A 14,985-nucleotide genomic window follows, 5' to 3' on the forward strand; every position below is an offset into this window, starting at 1 on the left:
ACACAACTGAAAGATGCCAGCTGGGGAAGATTCTAAGACAGAGATATCCAACCTTGATCATTTTAAGACTTGTGGACTTCAACTCTCATGGATGACTGGGGAATTGTGGGAGTTGAAGTCCACAGGTCTTAAAGTGGCCAAGGTTGGACAGCTCTGATCTAAATGACAACTGTCACAAACAAAATGCTTTCCAAAAGGAATGAAAACATACTATTTATTTTCACTGATACCTGTGGTCTGAAATAATCTGATCGGATACATTACAGCTTTCCTATTCATGTAGCAGAAAGTGTGGTGATGACAGTATCTAGATTAGTCTTTTAAAGTTGGCAACTCTAAGATGGGTAGACTTCTGGGAGTTGGAAGTTCATCCAGCTTAAAGTTGCTGAGGTTGACAAACATTACTGAAGACTATGGGGAAAAGAAAGATCATGATAGCCTTCTGTGAATGAATATGGAGGGAAACAGCATGGCTATATATGAACATTTCCTGGGTGATGAAAAGAGCAAGATAGTATCAAAAAGAGCTCCGGTTCTGCTTCATGCTTCTCCAAAGCTTTTGAGCTGTTGATCATCCAAGACATTAGACATCTTTCAAAGCAATGAGTACGTCCTGGGATCTGATTTTTCTGAAATCTGGAGAATAATCAGGAAGCCACAGAATTTGGTAATACCGAAAAGATTTCCCATAGGAAAAGGAGTGTTAAACATTGGGGAAATCAGGAGAGTATACATAAACATTCAAGCTGGGTTGGACTTATATCTTCTTGTGGGTGCACAGGGACTCATGGCTGCTGATATATTTGACCCTTCCCTCAGGCTCAGCCTGGTCATCTTCTACAAGGAGTCAAAGAAGACTGCACCCTATCGCCCTATCTATTCATTTTATGGAATCCACATATATTAAAATTGCCATGTTTGAAAAACCCAGATTTATAGTGTAAGAGCTTCTCTTGCAAAGCTATGTGATTTATTTTTTATTTTAATGTATATCCCATCTTCGTTATTTTTATAAACATCTCATGGCGGTGAACCCATCCTCCTCCTCTTTTCCTCACAATGACGGCCCCCGTGTGGTGAGTTGGGTTCAGTGGTGGGATTCTACCAGTTTCCCTACCAGTTCGATGATCACACACTTCACGCGTGCGCATGCACCTGACATGTGCACAGCTTTCCAAACACCAGCTGAGGTTCTGCCATGCCAATCAGCTGAGAGGATAAAGAACAGAAAAGCGCAAGGGTGGTTGGCAAGGCTGATCCTGCACTTTTCTCTTCTCAGCTGATCATCGGAGATTTTTTTGCTACTGGTTCGATTGAACCAGGACGAACCGGTAACATTTCGCCACTGGTTGGGTTGGGAGAAAGGGATTGGCCCAAGGCCACCCAGCTGGCTTTCATTGGAAAGATGGGACTGGACCTCATAGTCTCTGTTTCTAGCCTGATGTCCTAACTAAGGGACCAAAATGAAATGAATGGATGCGACGCAAACCTATTGCCATGTTGGATATGAAGAGCATCCACCTAAGTAGACAACTTGACCCCAATAACCTTATTTTTGTCCATATGGAGTTTAATGAAACGTTATGACCAATAGCCTTTGGAAGACTCACAGTGGGAGCCCTTTTCATGAAGAAAATAAGGCGCAATACCTTCTTTACAGTCATGCTTGTTGTCGTGTAGCACAAAGCCACTGCGGCACTGGCACTCATAGCTGCCAAAGGTGTTGAGACATTCATGCTGGCATCCACCATTATCCTTCGAACATTCATCTTTGTCTAGGAAAGGAACATCGATTGCTTAGCAAACTGCCCTGTATTGAGTCACATGATCACCGCGGGCAACTCAACTATATCTACATCGGTTCGGTGATTAAAAGAAAAAAGACAATTTCCCTTATCTGAATTCCTTTCTTAAAATCTATTTCTTACCACCTTCTTTGCAGCCTCTTCTTTAGTAGGAGAGTAGAACTCGGTGCAAACATGGAGCCAGTTTATTCATTAAGCAGAATAAAATAGCTATTGTCCTCTTTTATTAGTCTATGTGTATTGTGTGCTCAGATTTCCCCGATGTCTTTACAAATTATTGGCAGATAATAACGGAGTTGTCAAGAAGATTTCAGTCTAAGCCTCTCCCTGGCCCTTGAGTCTGATAATGCAATAAACTGGGTTTCTCTCTTCACTGTTTGTGTCTCTTCATCTCAGTCTTGGCCATTTCCAAAATAAACTGTGGTTACTGTTCTTAGGCTGTATATCTCTGTAACCGCTGCAGTTGCATTGGCCCAAGGTTGACTTTTCTATGCAAAAGTAAGCTACAAAACCCTGGGCAGCTCACACGCTTAGCCTAGGCCGATCTAGAACCCCGAGGCCGATCTAGAAAGAAATCTATAAACAGCAACATCAGCATTCACCCAAAGGGAGGAGAAAGCCAGAGAAGCACGCCCAACAATCCTAGCCAACGAACAAGCCGAAGTCACATTTAGATCTAGAATGGGCATAACCATTACCTGCTTACTGAACAGAGGGACTGAGTTTAAAAACAGACACAGCGACAACAAGGAGATGCAGAAAAAGAGAACAGAACATGGCATATCTTCTTTACTTAGCAACAGTAAATGTCACAGACACAATAAAAAATGCAAAATGAAATCAGCTGGTCTCATGACCAAACCACAGCAATTAAATGCTTCAGGGCACGAATTAATTAATTATTTTAAAAATAGCTATCAGTTCAGTCAAGTAAGACTTGGAGGAGCACGGCCAGAGAGTTGAACGTTGGCCCTTTCTCTCGATAGTACTAAATGCTCCATGCTTTTTTTTAACACGGAACAGAGAGAAGGAGGCGCTCGCTGTGCGTGAGGAAGGAGGAACACGGGCGATTTGGTTCCTCTGGAGTTCCTGAGAAACAAACAGAAGGGGAAGCCGAGTTCATTCTTAGACTTTTGTGCGCTTCTTCAGGCGAAATTTCAAGCCAGGACGCATTTTGGGCTGCTGAACCTTTTCTGAAATGAGACAGGGGGGAAAAAAAAATAAAAAATAAAAAGATAAGAGAGAATGTCATATCAGTGGAATCCAGTTGTTCTTACATAATCCATTGGAGGGTCATGCAGGAAAGAGGCCATACTCTTACAACAGCTATCAGAAACAGCCAAATGAAGAAGAAGCTAAGATACAGGTTGGCATACCGTTATAAGAAGACTGCCAGAAGGAACAGCATTAAAATCTAGTAGAAGCCAAAGAGGAACTTATCAGCCAATTCAAGATAAACCATTGCTCTAACACTTCTGGATAATCTTCAAAAGCCACAACGGCTGGCTGCAGAGGGCAACTTTGCTACAAGGGATCACAATAGAGAGAGGGTTGGGATCAGGGGTGGGATTCAAAAATCCCAGCAACCGGTTTGCTGCCCACTTGCTGGGTGGGGATGGGCATGGTGGGAATGGGGGAGCCGTTTTTCACCTTCCCAAAGGTCTGGAGGCTTTCTGCGGGTCTCTGGGAGGTCGAAAACAAGAGCTCTGCAAGCTCTCCGGAAGCTGGAAACAGGCCCGTTTCAGGACTTCTAGTACTTCCAGGAGGCCATTTTTGTCTTCCCAAGGGTCCGGAGGCTTCCCCTGGGCCTCTGGGAGGGCGAAAACAGTCTCCCCCAGATTCTGGAGGCCCTCCGGAAGTAGGAAACAAGCCCATTTCTGGACTTCTGGTATTTCTGGAAGGCCTGTTTTCCCCCCTTCCAGAGCCTCCGCGTGGACCCTGCACTTACCTGCATCGAAAATGGGCCACATGGAGATTCCTAGGAGGAGCGAGGCAGGCGGGCCCAGCTGGTCGCTTCAAATACCAGTTTGGCAAACCAGATGCAAATTTAACATCCAGTTCTCCAAAACCAGTCCGAAATGGTAGAATCCCACCCCTGGATGATGAAAAGACCATGCCATCTCTTCAGACCCAAACTGACCTGTCCTGATTGGGGGTTTGGGGGGGTGTCTCTTTTGATTGGGGATGAGATTGGGGATGAAATCCAAGAGATTAGTTTTGGGAAGAGATCTCAAGAATATAGACTTGAGAGTTCCAACCAAAGCATCAGACCAAAGACTTCTAGTTCACTTTCTGGGAACCAACAGCAGAAGGAGAGGATCAAGGGATAAGAACTCTTTTGGAAGCCATTTTGTTAAACTGAAACGATGAATTAAGAGGATGTTCCCAACTGGCAGGTAGGACTAAGGTTATACATGATCCCAGGTAAGGCAGGCTTATTAATCACTTTAGGATTCCAAGCAGATGCTTTGAAACTGGTCCTTCTTAGCATAGCAACCCAATCTCTGAAGATTCCAATCATCTAACTTGCATTTCTGTTTTGTGTGGCACTGCGCAACTTTCACTAAAATTCTGGAACAGCAAATGGTTTCCTGCCAGCTTTCATTTCTGCGGGGATGTGAGTTTTCTCCCCTACCCTTGACAAGACTCTGCATTTGCTGGACTGAAGGTGGACTTTTACTGCTGGAGTGTCCAGTGGAAATTGCACAAATGAACTCTAATTGCCTTCCATTCTCTACACAACTTCAAAGTAACCCTCAGGGGCTTCCAGACCAGGCTTTTTATTATAAAAATAATCCTGGGTTTCTTCATAGCATTTGATACAAGCAATCCAGGCGTTACCATTCATCCTTTGGCTCATTATCATTCAAGATGGCTTATGATCCCATGACCATTCATCTCTTGGCTTTTCCCGTAACTTCCTCCATAGTTAGGAAGGGAAAAGTAAATGGCTGCACAATCGTCATTGATAGGAGCACGGTGGCTCACATGGTTAGGATGCTGGCTTGACAAGCAGCAAGTTCATGTTCGAGCCCCGAGTGTTGTGCTGTGGGATGGGGTGAGCTCGTGTCCTTCGCTCCAGCTCTTGCTGTAGGACAGGGGTGTCAAACTTGATTTCATAGAGGGCTGCATCAAGGTTGTGTTTGAACTTGGAGGCCATGGTGGCTGTGGCCAGCTCAACGTCACTCATGTCAGGGGCACCTGTGGTGGTCAAGTGCTAAGGCAAGACTTCTCTGAGACCCTCCCTCATTTCATTATAATCTTCCTTCCTTCCTTCCTTCCTTCCTTCCTTCCTTCCTTCCTTCCTTCCTTCCTTCCTTCCTTCCTTCTCTTCTTTTTCCTTCCCTCTTCATTCGCCTCTTTCCTTCTTTTTCCTTCCTTGCTCCCTTTCCATCATCCCTTCTTTTTCTTTGCCTTTCCTCTTTCCCTTTCTCCTTTTCTGTCCCTTCTTGCATGCTCAAGTGCAAAAGGGGAAAGATTTGTCCTTTCGTTTTGCTTTTAGTTTGGTTTGCTAACCCTCTGCCAGCAAAAGCGGAGCCCGGGCCCCCACAAGTGACCTCCCTGCACCCCGTTTTTGGCTGCAATGGCCTCTTGCAGGCCCCTGCCAGAGAAAACTGCCAGGGCCCATGGCCAAAAAATGGGGCTCTGTTTTTGCTGGCAGAGGCACCGTGGGCTGGTCCTTTGCTGTTTCTAGGCCGGCCCTGTGGGCCAGATTGAAGCAACCCATGGGCCTTGAGTTTGACACTCCTGCTGCAGCATGTGAAATGAGCCCCCAACGGGCATCCCACAGACAACGGTGATGTCACTAGCTAATCCTCTCAAAATGGAAGTGCTTTGGTGCCTCTGACACGAGTGTGATGCGAATGTCCACTGATGAGCACAACCAGGGCTTCCTTCCCAGAAGCCCATGGTTGAGCCATTTGGATGCATCCAAATGCAATAATGGGCTGTTTCCCAATAAATCTGCAATCCTGGCTCTTCTCAGCCAGAATATGGAAAGTGTCTTGTCTAAAGAATTCACTTTTTTCAAAACTAAGAGTGTCAATGTTTGTTGAGGAAGTGGTCTCAGATTGAACCAGCTTTTCTCCACGTAGAAAAACAGTTTGTACCAGGGATGGCGAATCTATGACCCGAGTCTCAAAGGTGCCACATTATGACATTTTGTGTGACATGCCAGTGTTCACAAACGCCCAACACCAGCTATTCTCAAAACCGCGCCTTGTGCTTATGTGATTTTTGGAGACCGTGGACATTGCGTGAGGGTGGGATGTAATCTTGTGTGTCCTCCAGATACCCTGGAAGACATGTGAGAGGGCCAGGCTCTCACACAACCTCGAGACCAAAATCATCTGAAAAATGGGGTTCTTACGTGGTTTTCAGAGACTGGGGCAACTGCAGAAAAGCTGTCTTTGAAGCCACTTCAAGAAAGAATGGCTTGTGTTACCCAGAGCTAACATTAACAGGAAGGGGATACTTCAATAAGGTAAGTTGTGTGTGGCAGATCACACACATGACCTGGGGATCACACACGATTGGACTGAATTTTTTTAAAAAAATAAATGAATGTGTAAAGCATTATTTCTCTTTTGTTTGAATGTGCGTCTGTGAGTGTGAGAGGCACACCCCAACAGAGTCAAATTAGGGATATTCTGAATTTTCAACACTTCAAGCCCGAAAGATTCTCCATTACTTAGGCAAACATGTGCTCTTCCCTACTACTAATCAACGTGGCCCATTATGAGATTTTGAGCCTGAAATGACGCAAACCAAGTACTATGTCAGCCTCCGATATAGTACCTTAATTACACATCCACAGCACAAGGGAAACACGTACGCTAAACACTTCCGCTGCGTGTGCACAGGAGCTTGCAAGTGGGAACGTGTGTGACGTCACAGACAAGGATAAACACGGATAGGCAAATCCAGTGAATCACAAGCCAACACAGACAAAACGCAAACAAAAGGGCAAACCCTATTTTAAGCGGTATTATACCAAGCCAACCTGGAACAGCCTTTCGTCTCCGAGTGTGCTGGGAAGCCTGCTGATAAAATGCCATTGGTTTTTACAATAATCTCAATATTATTTCAGATGAAACAGTCACGTAAAGAGAGATCTTACCTGAATTCCGGATTTGTGAGCCAGCAAGTTTGTGGAGAGGCTTTCCTGATGAATCATCAGAGAAGCACTAGATGCTTGCAGCATTTTCAAACTTATTTTTCATTTAACAGAAGTGAGATGGGGTGGCTTGCTTACCAGCTCCGCTTAGAATTTCCCAGAATTTTTTGGCCACTTCCTGATTTGCTCAGTGGGAGTTTCATCCTATCCAATATTCCCATAAGTGGGCTCCACTTTCTTACCACCCAACAGCTCTCTTTCCTTATTACAGGGAGTCCTCAACTTACAACCACAATGGAGCCCCCAGTTTTTGTTGTTAAGTGAGACATTTGTTAAGTGAGCTTTGCCCCGTTATGCAACCTCCTCTTGACACAGTTGTTAGGTATGGTCAAGCGATGTTTTACTTAACCGCTTCACTGATTAAGTGAAGATCAGTATGATGGAGTTACTCATCCCAGGTAGGACTGTTAAGCAAAAACTACCTGTAAAAGGTTGTCCTTTTAACCTGCAAATCCTGGAACTCTTGGTAAAAAAAAAATACTTCTAACCGGTTCTATTTTCCTCCCAACTGGTGTAAGAAAACCTGACAATTCTTACAGGAACTATTTAGAATAGAATAGAGTAACAGAGTTGGAAGTGACCTTGGAGGTCTTCTAGTCCAACCCCCTGCCTAGGTAGGACACCCTACACCACTTCAGACAAATGGTTATCAGACATTTTTTTAAAAAACTTCCAGTATTGGAGCATCCACAACTTCTGGAGGCAAGTTGTTCCACTGATTAATGGTTCTCGCTGTCAGGAAATTCCTCCTTAGTTCTAGGTTGCTTCTCTCCTCGATTAGTTTCCACCGATCGCTTCTTGTCCTGCCTTCTGGTGCTTTGGAGAATAATTTGATCCCTTCTTCTTGGGGCAGCCCCTGAAATATTGGCACAATGCTATCCTGTCTCCCCTGGTCCTTCTCTTCTCTTGGTTGCTCTTCTCTGCACTCTTTCTAGAGTCTCAACATTTTTTTTACATTGTGGTGTCCAAAACTTAATTTTGAGGAGTCGAAGCTCAGAAGGTGGGAACGAAGGTGAGGCAGCCCTTCTGAATGGAAAATGAGCCACCTGCAGTGCTCCCCATTTGCAAAAATGGAGATAACTCCCTCCCCAATCCCTTGACAATGTGGGTTACGTTGCAGGTGATCCAGAAATGAATTAAGCCATTTTTCAAACTCAGCGTTGTTGTGAGATGAGAAGTCTGAATGGCCTTTTTATAATTGGAACATAACCCCCCTGTCAAAGTCTCGTTAGAATTGCTCTTCAAACTGCTTAGCAAAAACTATGAAACTGGAGTGAGAAACTTCTTTGGGTAAGGAAGTCAATGTTGGCTTCATCTTTTCGTTGGAGATCAAAAATGTGACACCAACACTAGATGAAAAGAGACAAAAGGGAAGGAAATGGGTTCATATTTTCAATCCCTGCCAGGACAAATGACATTTCATTGATTTACATAATTCAATCTTCCTGAACACACTACTGTCTAGGTGTGTTGGACTACAATACTCATTATCTTCAATGTCTATCAGTTGAGGAAAGTTGATATGATCCTGCATATTCGCCATGAATGGATGCCACTGGAAGATACCAGTATAATGGAACAGAGTGCTATACGTGTTATTACATAGTATAATACATTCAGGGGCTTATTATCAACCTCTCATAGCTGAAGGATACTTTTCATTTAGCAAAACTGGAGTCCAATGTTTGAAATAAGGATTTTGTTTTCCATTCTGGATACATTTCCTGTTAAAAATTAAAGAAAGACAAAAAGGGCACAGGACCAGCAATTCCATCCATTGTGAATCTGTTCGTGTTGACCTTAGGAGTTGTGGTGATGCAGTGGTTAAAATGCAATATTTCATCTAACTCTACCCACCGCCAGCAGTTCGATCCTGGCCGACTCAGCCTTCCATCCTTCTGAGGTAGGTAAAATGAGGACCCAGATTGTTGAGGGCAATAGGTTGACTCTGTAAACTGCTTATAAAGAATGCTGTAAAGCACCGTGAAGCGGTATATAAGTCTTAAGTGCTCTTGCTATTTCTTCACAAAGGGTTAAACAAACAACAGTGGCCTTTGCTAAGCCACAAGGAAACATAGCTCCCTAAGAAAGAGAGCACACAAGGAATGTGCATATTTCTGCAAAATGGTTGCACAAATAAACTAACCGATTAAATAAACCCAATACAAATCCAGAGGGGTGAACTCACTTTCCCTGAGGATTTGTTGACTATGAAAGTAAAGATCCCTTCCTTTGCAGCTATAAGAGGAGGGTAAAAAAGGAGAGGGGTGCATAAGTCCCAACCCAGGGATGATGACCTTAAACCAGGGGTGTCCAACCTTGGCAACGTTAAGACTTGTGGACTTCAACTCCCAGAATTCCTCAGCCAGCAAAGCGTTGCCAAGGTTGGACACCCCTGCCTTAAACAATGCAAAGAAAAAGAGAGCGAAGTACTCACCCTGCTGTCCTTGGGATCCTCTTGGCTGAGTTGATTCTAGGAATCTTCTGGCTTCTTGGTTGCTGGAGGGATCCTTGAATGCTTTGCGGCCTTGTGTGTGTGTGTTTTTTTAAAAAATTTAAAATCAAATCATGTCCCAATTCCAACTCAATCATTTTTTGGGTCTAGTTGAAAGTTCTCCAGGGTAGGTAGTCCTCAACTTACAACCACGATAGAGATGGGAAAATTTGTCATTCAGAGGTATAGTCATTAAATGAGGCAGTTGTGGTGATCTTTTTTGTAACCAGGGGTCATTAAGCAAATCATGATGCTCACTGAGACTTGGTGTGACTATGACTTGAGACTTTCCCTGACGGCTTTCCCATTATTTTTGCTTTTCGAAAGCGGGCTGGGAAAGTGATCAATGGCCATTGTGAGACTGCAGTGAACTCCTGTAAATATGCAAGCACCCAAATCACAATCATGTGAGACCACGCAGATGCTGTGATGGTTATACGAGGATTGGTCATAAGTCCCTTTTTTCCAGTGCTACCTTAACTTCGGGATGGTCATTAAATGATTGTAAGTTGAGGAATAGCTGTATGGGAGAATGCTACTCATTGACTATCCGTCTTAGAAGCTTAGTTTATTCAAGGTCTTTGGTTAAAACTTATAAGTAATCCTTGTTTAGCAACCACAAGTGGGACTAAGCGGTCACTAAATGAGATCACGACTGTGCTTGTGATTGGACTTCAACTTTCCTTTGGTTTACAGACTTGCGAAGGTGACACATGAAGAACTGGGGGTAAGGTTACTGTTTCATCACTGCTGTAAATATGAACAGTCACTACACAAGGACCGTCACTATACTACCTTGTATAGGGGTTGGAATAGAAGAGATCCTCCAAGGTCCAACTCTGCTGTTCTGTTCTGCTCTGTTTTATTTTCTATTCTATTTTCTATTCTATTCTATTCTATTCTATTCTATTCTATTCTATTCTATTCTATTCTATTCTATTCTATTCTATTCTATTCTATTCTATTCTATTCTATTCTATTCTATTCTGTGTTCATTCTTAATTCTATTCTATTCTGTCCTATCCTATCCTATTCCTTATTCTATTCTATTCTATTCTATTCTATTCTATTCTATTCTATTCTATTCTATTCTATTCTATTCTATTCTATTCTAACCTAACCTAACCTAACCTAACCTAACCTAACCTAACCTAACCTAACCTAACCTAACCTAACCTATCCTAACCTATTCCATTATGTATTCTATTCTATTCTATTCTATTCTATTCTATTCTATTCTATTCTATTCTATTCTATTCTATTCTATTCTATTCCATTCCATTCCATTCCATATCCTATCCTATCCTATCCTACTCCACTCTATTCAATTCCATTCTACCTGTACTAAGAAAGATACTTTCTGAGCTGTGCAGATCATAAGGGCGCATCATGAAACAGTTGTGGAAGAGGAGGAAAAGGATGAAGACAATGGAAGGTTTTTTACACATCTTAGTATCATCCTATTTAGGAAATAACTCTGAGCAGGCTGATGAATCCAACTGACCACCATGCTATTTTATAGATAAGCATGGTTTAAAATAAAATACAGGTAGTCCTTGACTTATGACCACAATTCGAGCCCAAAGCCTCTGTTGCTGAGACAAGTTGTTCAGGGAGTTTTATTCGGTCATAAGTCACTTTTTTGGGGTGATGCTGTAATGACAGTCACTAAACAAACTGTTGCAAGTCAAGGACTACCTGTACTGCCCAGAATTTAGGTCTTAGCAGCCATTTCCCAGTGTCTAAACATTGTCTGCATGGCATGTATCTCCATAAAAACAGAAACTATTGCTTTTTTTTCACTTGGTATTTCAGCAATTTCTGCGGTATGAATTCCAGCCATTTATGGATCAGTCTGCAGAGAATTCTGCTTAGATAAAATGTTCTCCCGAAGCGATGATGCCTTCGTTGCAGTGAGACAAAAGTTGACGCCACATTGAAACACGAGACAACATAAGCAGGTAATGGTTTCCCAACTTCCTTTTCCTGAGATCCCAGCAAGCATTCAAATAGCCTGGATACACTGTTCTGACCCACACCCCTTTTCAACAAATCAAACACAATCCAAAAGGAACAGAAAACTTGTAATGCTTTTGCAAAATAATTACCTGTGATAAGCACAAGCCTTGCCAAATTGGGCAAGACTTGCCAAAAGATAACAGACAAGAAATAATTTGCAAAGTAAGAATCTTCAAATACAAACTCAGGATACTGGAATATCCACGAGGCTGGGGGTTTCAAAACGTCTTTGCTTCCTGCAAAGAACGTCTGATTCACAGTTGGCTTTTATCTTCTTGAAGGAGGGCACATTACCTTGCAGCCTTACTCCCGAGTTGCCCGGGCTGTTGTAGCTTCTCTTTCCTATGAGCAATCCTGCACGCACGTGTACTTAGCACAGGCTCCTCGGGAGCCTCCTCATCACTGCTGCCAGCCCCCACAATCTCCGAAGGCAGCAGTCCACTCCCTAATGGTCCTGGCCCCTCATCTGAGTCCTCGCTCTCCTCAGCCGTCCACACCTGCTGCCAGCTAACCACAACATACACATGGTTGATCAAGCAAGATGGAGAAGGGGGGCGGGAGGAGATGGAAACCTTTCTCCCTCTTACACGCCACACATAATACACATAACACATCAGTCACTTCTGCAAGAAGACAAACAACCTTCAAAATTGTCCCATCAAAAGAAAAAGAAAAGAAATGAGTGCTTCCTTATCAGCTCTCCTACGTCAAGGTTGGGGAAGGGGGCTGTTGACCTGGCCTCTTCCACAAGAGGCCTTCAATTGGACCCTGGGGAGCAGGGCGGGGGAGAGAAAGAAACACATCACGAGACCAAGCCAAGGAGAGTAGGCAGGGCAACCAGGACCAGAACAGAAGCAGGAGCAGCCGTCCATCCATGGCATTTAAAGCCTGGGTCAGTGAGATAGACAGATTTAAATAACGTGGGGCCAGAGGATGCAATGCCTTCAGAAGAGAGGTGAGGTGGTTTGAAGTGGAGACTGTTGGGGGCGTTAGATTCTTAAAATGGGCTTTCCGGGGCTTTGAACTGGCACCGGTACCAACAGCAGTTCTGAGATCCAATGTGGTTTTTTTTTCCAAAGTGGGGCTTGTAATGGGAAGGAAGGGAAGGGAAAAGAAGAGGAGAGGAGAGGAAGAGAAGAGAGAAAAGAAGAGAAGAGGGAAGGGAAGGGAAGAGGGGAGGAGAGGAGAGAAGAGAAGAGAAGAGGAGAAGAGAAGAGGAAAAGAAGAGAAGAGGAAGGGAAGGGAAGGGGAGAGGAGAGAAGAGAAGAGAAGAGGAGAGGAGAGGAAGAGAAGAGAGAAAAGAAGAGAAGAGGGAAAGGAAGGGAAGAGGAGAGAAGAGGAGAGGAGAGGAAGAGAAGAGAGAAAAGAAGAGAAGAGGGAAAGGAAGGGAAGGGGAGAGGAGAGGAGAGAAAAGAGAAGAGAGAAAAGAAGAGAAGAGGGAAAGGAAGGGAAGAGGAGAGGAGAGGAGAGAAGAGAAAAGAGAAGAGAGAAAAGAAGAGAAGAGGGAAAGGAAGGGAAGGGGAGAGGAGAGAGAGAAAAGAGAAGAGAGAAAAGAAGAGAAGAGGGAAAGGAAGGGAAGAGAAGAGGAGAGAAGAGAAGAGAGAAAAGAAGGGAAGGGAAAAGGTTGATTTTGGTTAAAGACCAAAAAATGCCTTTTACAGAATACAGAATAACAAAGTTGGATGGGACTTTGGAGATCTTTTAGTCCAACCCCTTGCTCAAGCAGGAGTCCCTATGCCATTTTGGACAAATGACTATCCAATTTCTTCTTAAAAGCCTCCAATGATGGAGTACCCAGAGGAGGAGGAGAAAAAGGGGAAAGGGGGAAAGAAGGAGGAGGAGAAGGAGAAGAGGAGGAGGAGGAGGAGAAGGAGAAGGATTCCCCAATGTGCAATCACAACTGTTTCCTTCAGGGGTTACGCCAATAAAACTAAGGCCAGAATTCCTTTTCTAAGAAGGTGGCATCTTCTTCCCTTTGGGGGAAATCAGGCATTGCATCCTCTAAGCGTAATCCATTGTTTAAAAAAGGAGCGTTAGTTGCTGGAGTGGGACGAAGCGGGAGACAGACAGGCATGCTTTCAAGAGACCAGGTGGCTCTACCTGAGAAGAAGTGAGCTTGGAAGCCTTTCTTGGAAACGGTGTTGTCAGACTTGAACTCAATGCGCATGTTGTTGTACTGGGAGGTGATTACCTCGGGTTTCTCTGCTCCACAAAACTTCCCGTGGAGCTTGGCTTCAGAAGTGAGGCCGCTGCGCACTTCCACAAAGTCATACTTGCACACCTAAAGGGAAAGGCAAGAGGAAATAATGCCCAGGTTTAGGAGGAGGAGAATGTGGGCAGAAGTCAGCGGTGGTATTCTACCGGTTCTACCGACTCAGTAGCGGCAATGAGCAGCAGAGACCAAACTGGCTATCTCTGCCGCTCTGCTGTTGGGCCCACCCACCCACCTGGGCTCCCATATTCACCTTTATCGTCTGAATTTGACACTCAACTGTTTTGCACGACACAGAATAGTGCTGCGCGACAGCTGCTGAAGTGACTGGGATCGTGCAGGCTCGCAGGAGGCGAGTTAGAATGCCTCCGCGCCTGCGCAAAGTGCGCATTTGGTGCACACGCGCACGCAAAGTGTGTGCATGCATGCAAAGCGTGCCTCCCAAGCCATGCCCACTGACACCGGCGGTAAACGTATTTGAATCCCACCGCTGGCAGAAGTGGTCACAGCCAAAGTTTGTTCTGCATCCCGCATGGAAACATGTCTTCTCTTTTGATACCTGAGACCACAAACCTTTGGGAGTCTTTAACTGCACTGCTATTGGTTTCATCCATTCAGAAAAATGTTTTCTTATTAGATCAGCGGTGGGCAACTACGACCCCTTTATGACCTGTGGACTTCAACTCCCAGAATTCCCGAGCTAGCCATTTAAGTCCACAGGGGTGGATCGTGGTTAATGATTTTCTTTAAAAAAAAAAAACAACTACCTTCCTAGGCCAACATGATACTTAACAGCCCCATTTCCACCCGCTTCATTAATTCTTCTAAATTTTCTTCCAAACCAAATATTCAAAAACCTATTGGAATAATCAATCATCTTTCCAGAACTAACAATCCATAATGCAGGAACATAATCAATCTTAGGGCAAGGGTGTCAAACTCAAGGCCTTTGGGGCTGGATCTGGCCCGAGGGGGTGTTTAGATCTGGCCTGGAAACAGCAAGGAACTGGCCTGCGGTGCCTTTGCCAGTGAAAACAGAGCTCAGGGGGCACCCCGTGCTCAGGGGGCACCCCCCCGTACCTGATATTAGGCCGTGTGTGCCTCCCGAGCTCCGTTTTCGCTGGCAGAGGGCAATCAAAACCAACTAAAAACAAAACAAAAGGAAAAATGTTTCCCCTTTTGCATTTGAGCGTGCAAGAAAGGTGTCAGGATTCCAGCAGTTACGCCAATTAAAATATTTCTACGGTCGTTTGAGAGTTGCCAAAGGGACAGGAAAGGA

At 44.3% G+C, this 14,985-nt stretch overlaps 1 protein-coding gene across 2 annotated transcripts in view; it reads right to left on the bottom strand.

Moving 5' to 3' along the window:
• BMP1 (bone morphogenetic protein 1) overlaps positions 1–14,985 on the bottom strand; it is a 176,246-nt gene that overhangs the window by 8,445 nt on the left and 152,816 nt on the right. For both annotated transcript variants that reach the window (XM_087938640.1, XM_087938641.1), the window contains exons 15-16: positions 13,595–13,775; positions 1,650–1,775 (exon numbers count right to left, since the gene is read on the bottom strand). In XM_087938640.1, coding sequence (XP_087794766.1) covers positions 1,650–1,775; positions 13,595–13,775 — 307 coding nt within the window. The remainder of the gene's footprint in view (positions 1–1,649; positions 1,776–13,594; positions 13,776–14,985) is intronic.

This window comes from Pseudonaja textilis, chromosome 9 (assembly GCF_049901715.1).
Source record: "Pseudonaja textilis isolate UNSWEBS1 chromosome 9, rPseTex1.2, whole genome shotgun sequence".
Lineage (NCBI taxonomy): Eukaryota > Metazoa > Chordata > Lepidosauria > Squamata > Elapidae > Pseudonaja > Pseudonaja textilis.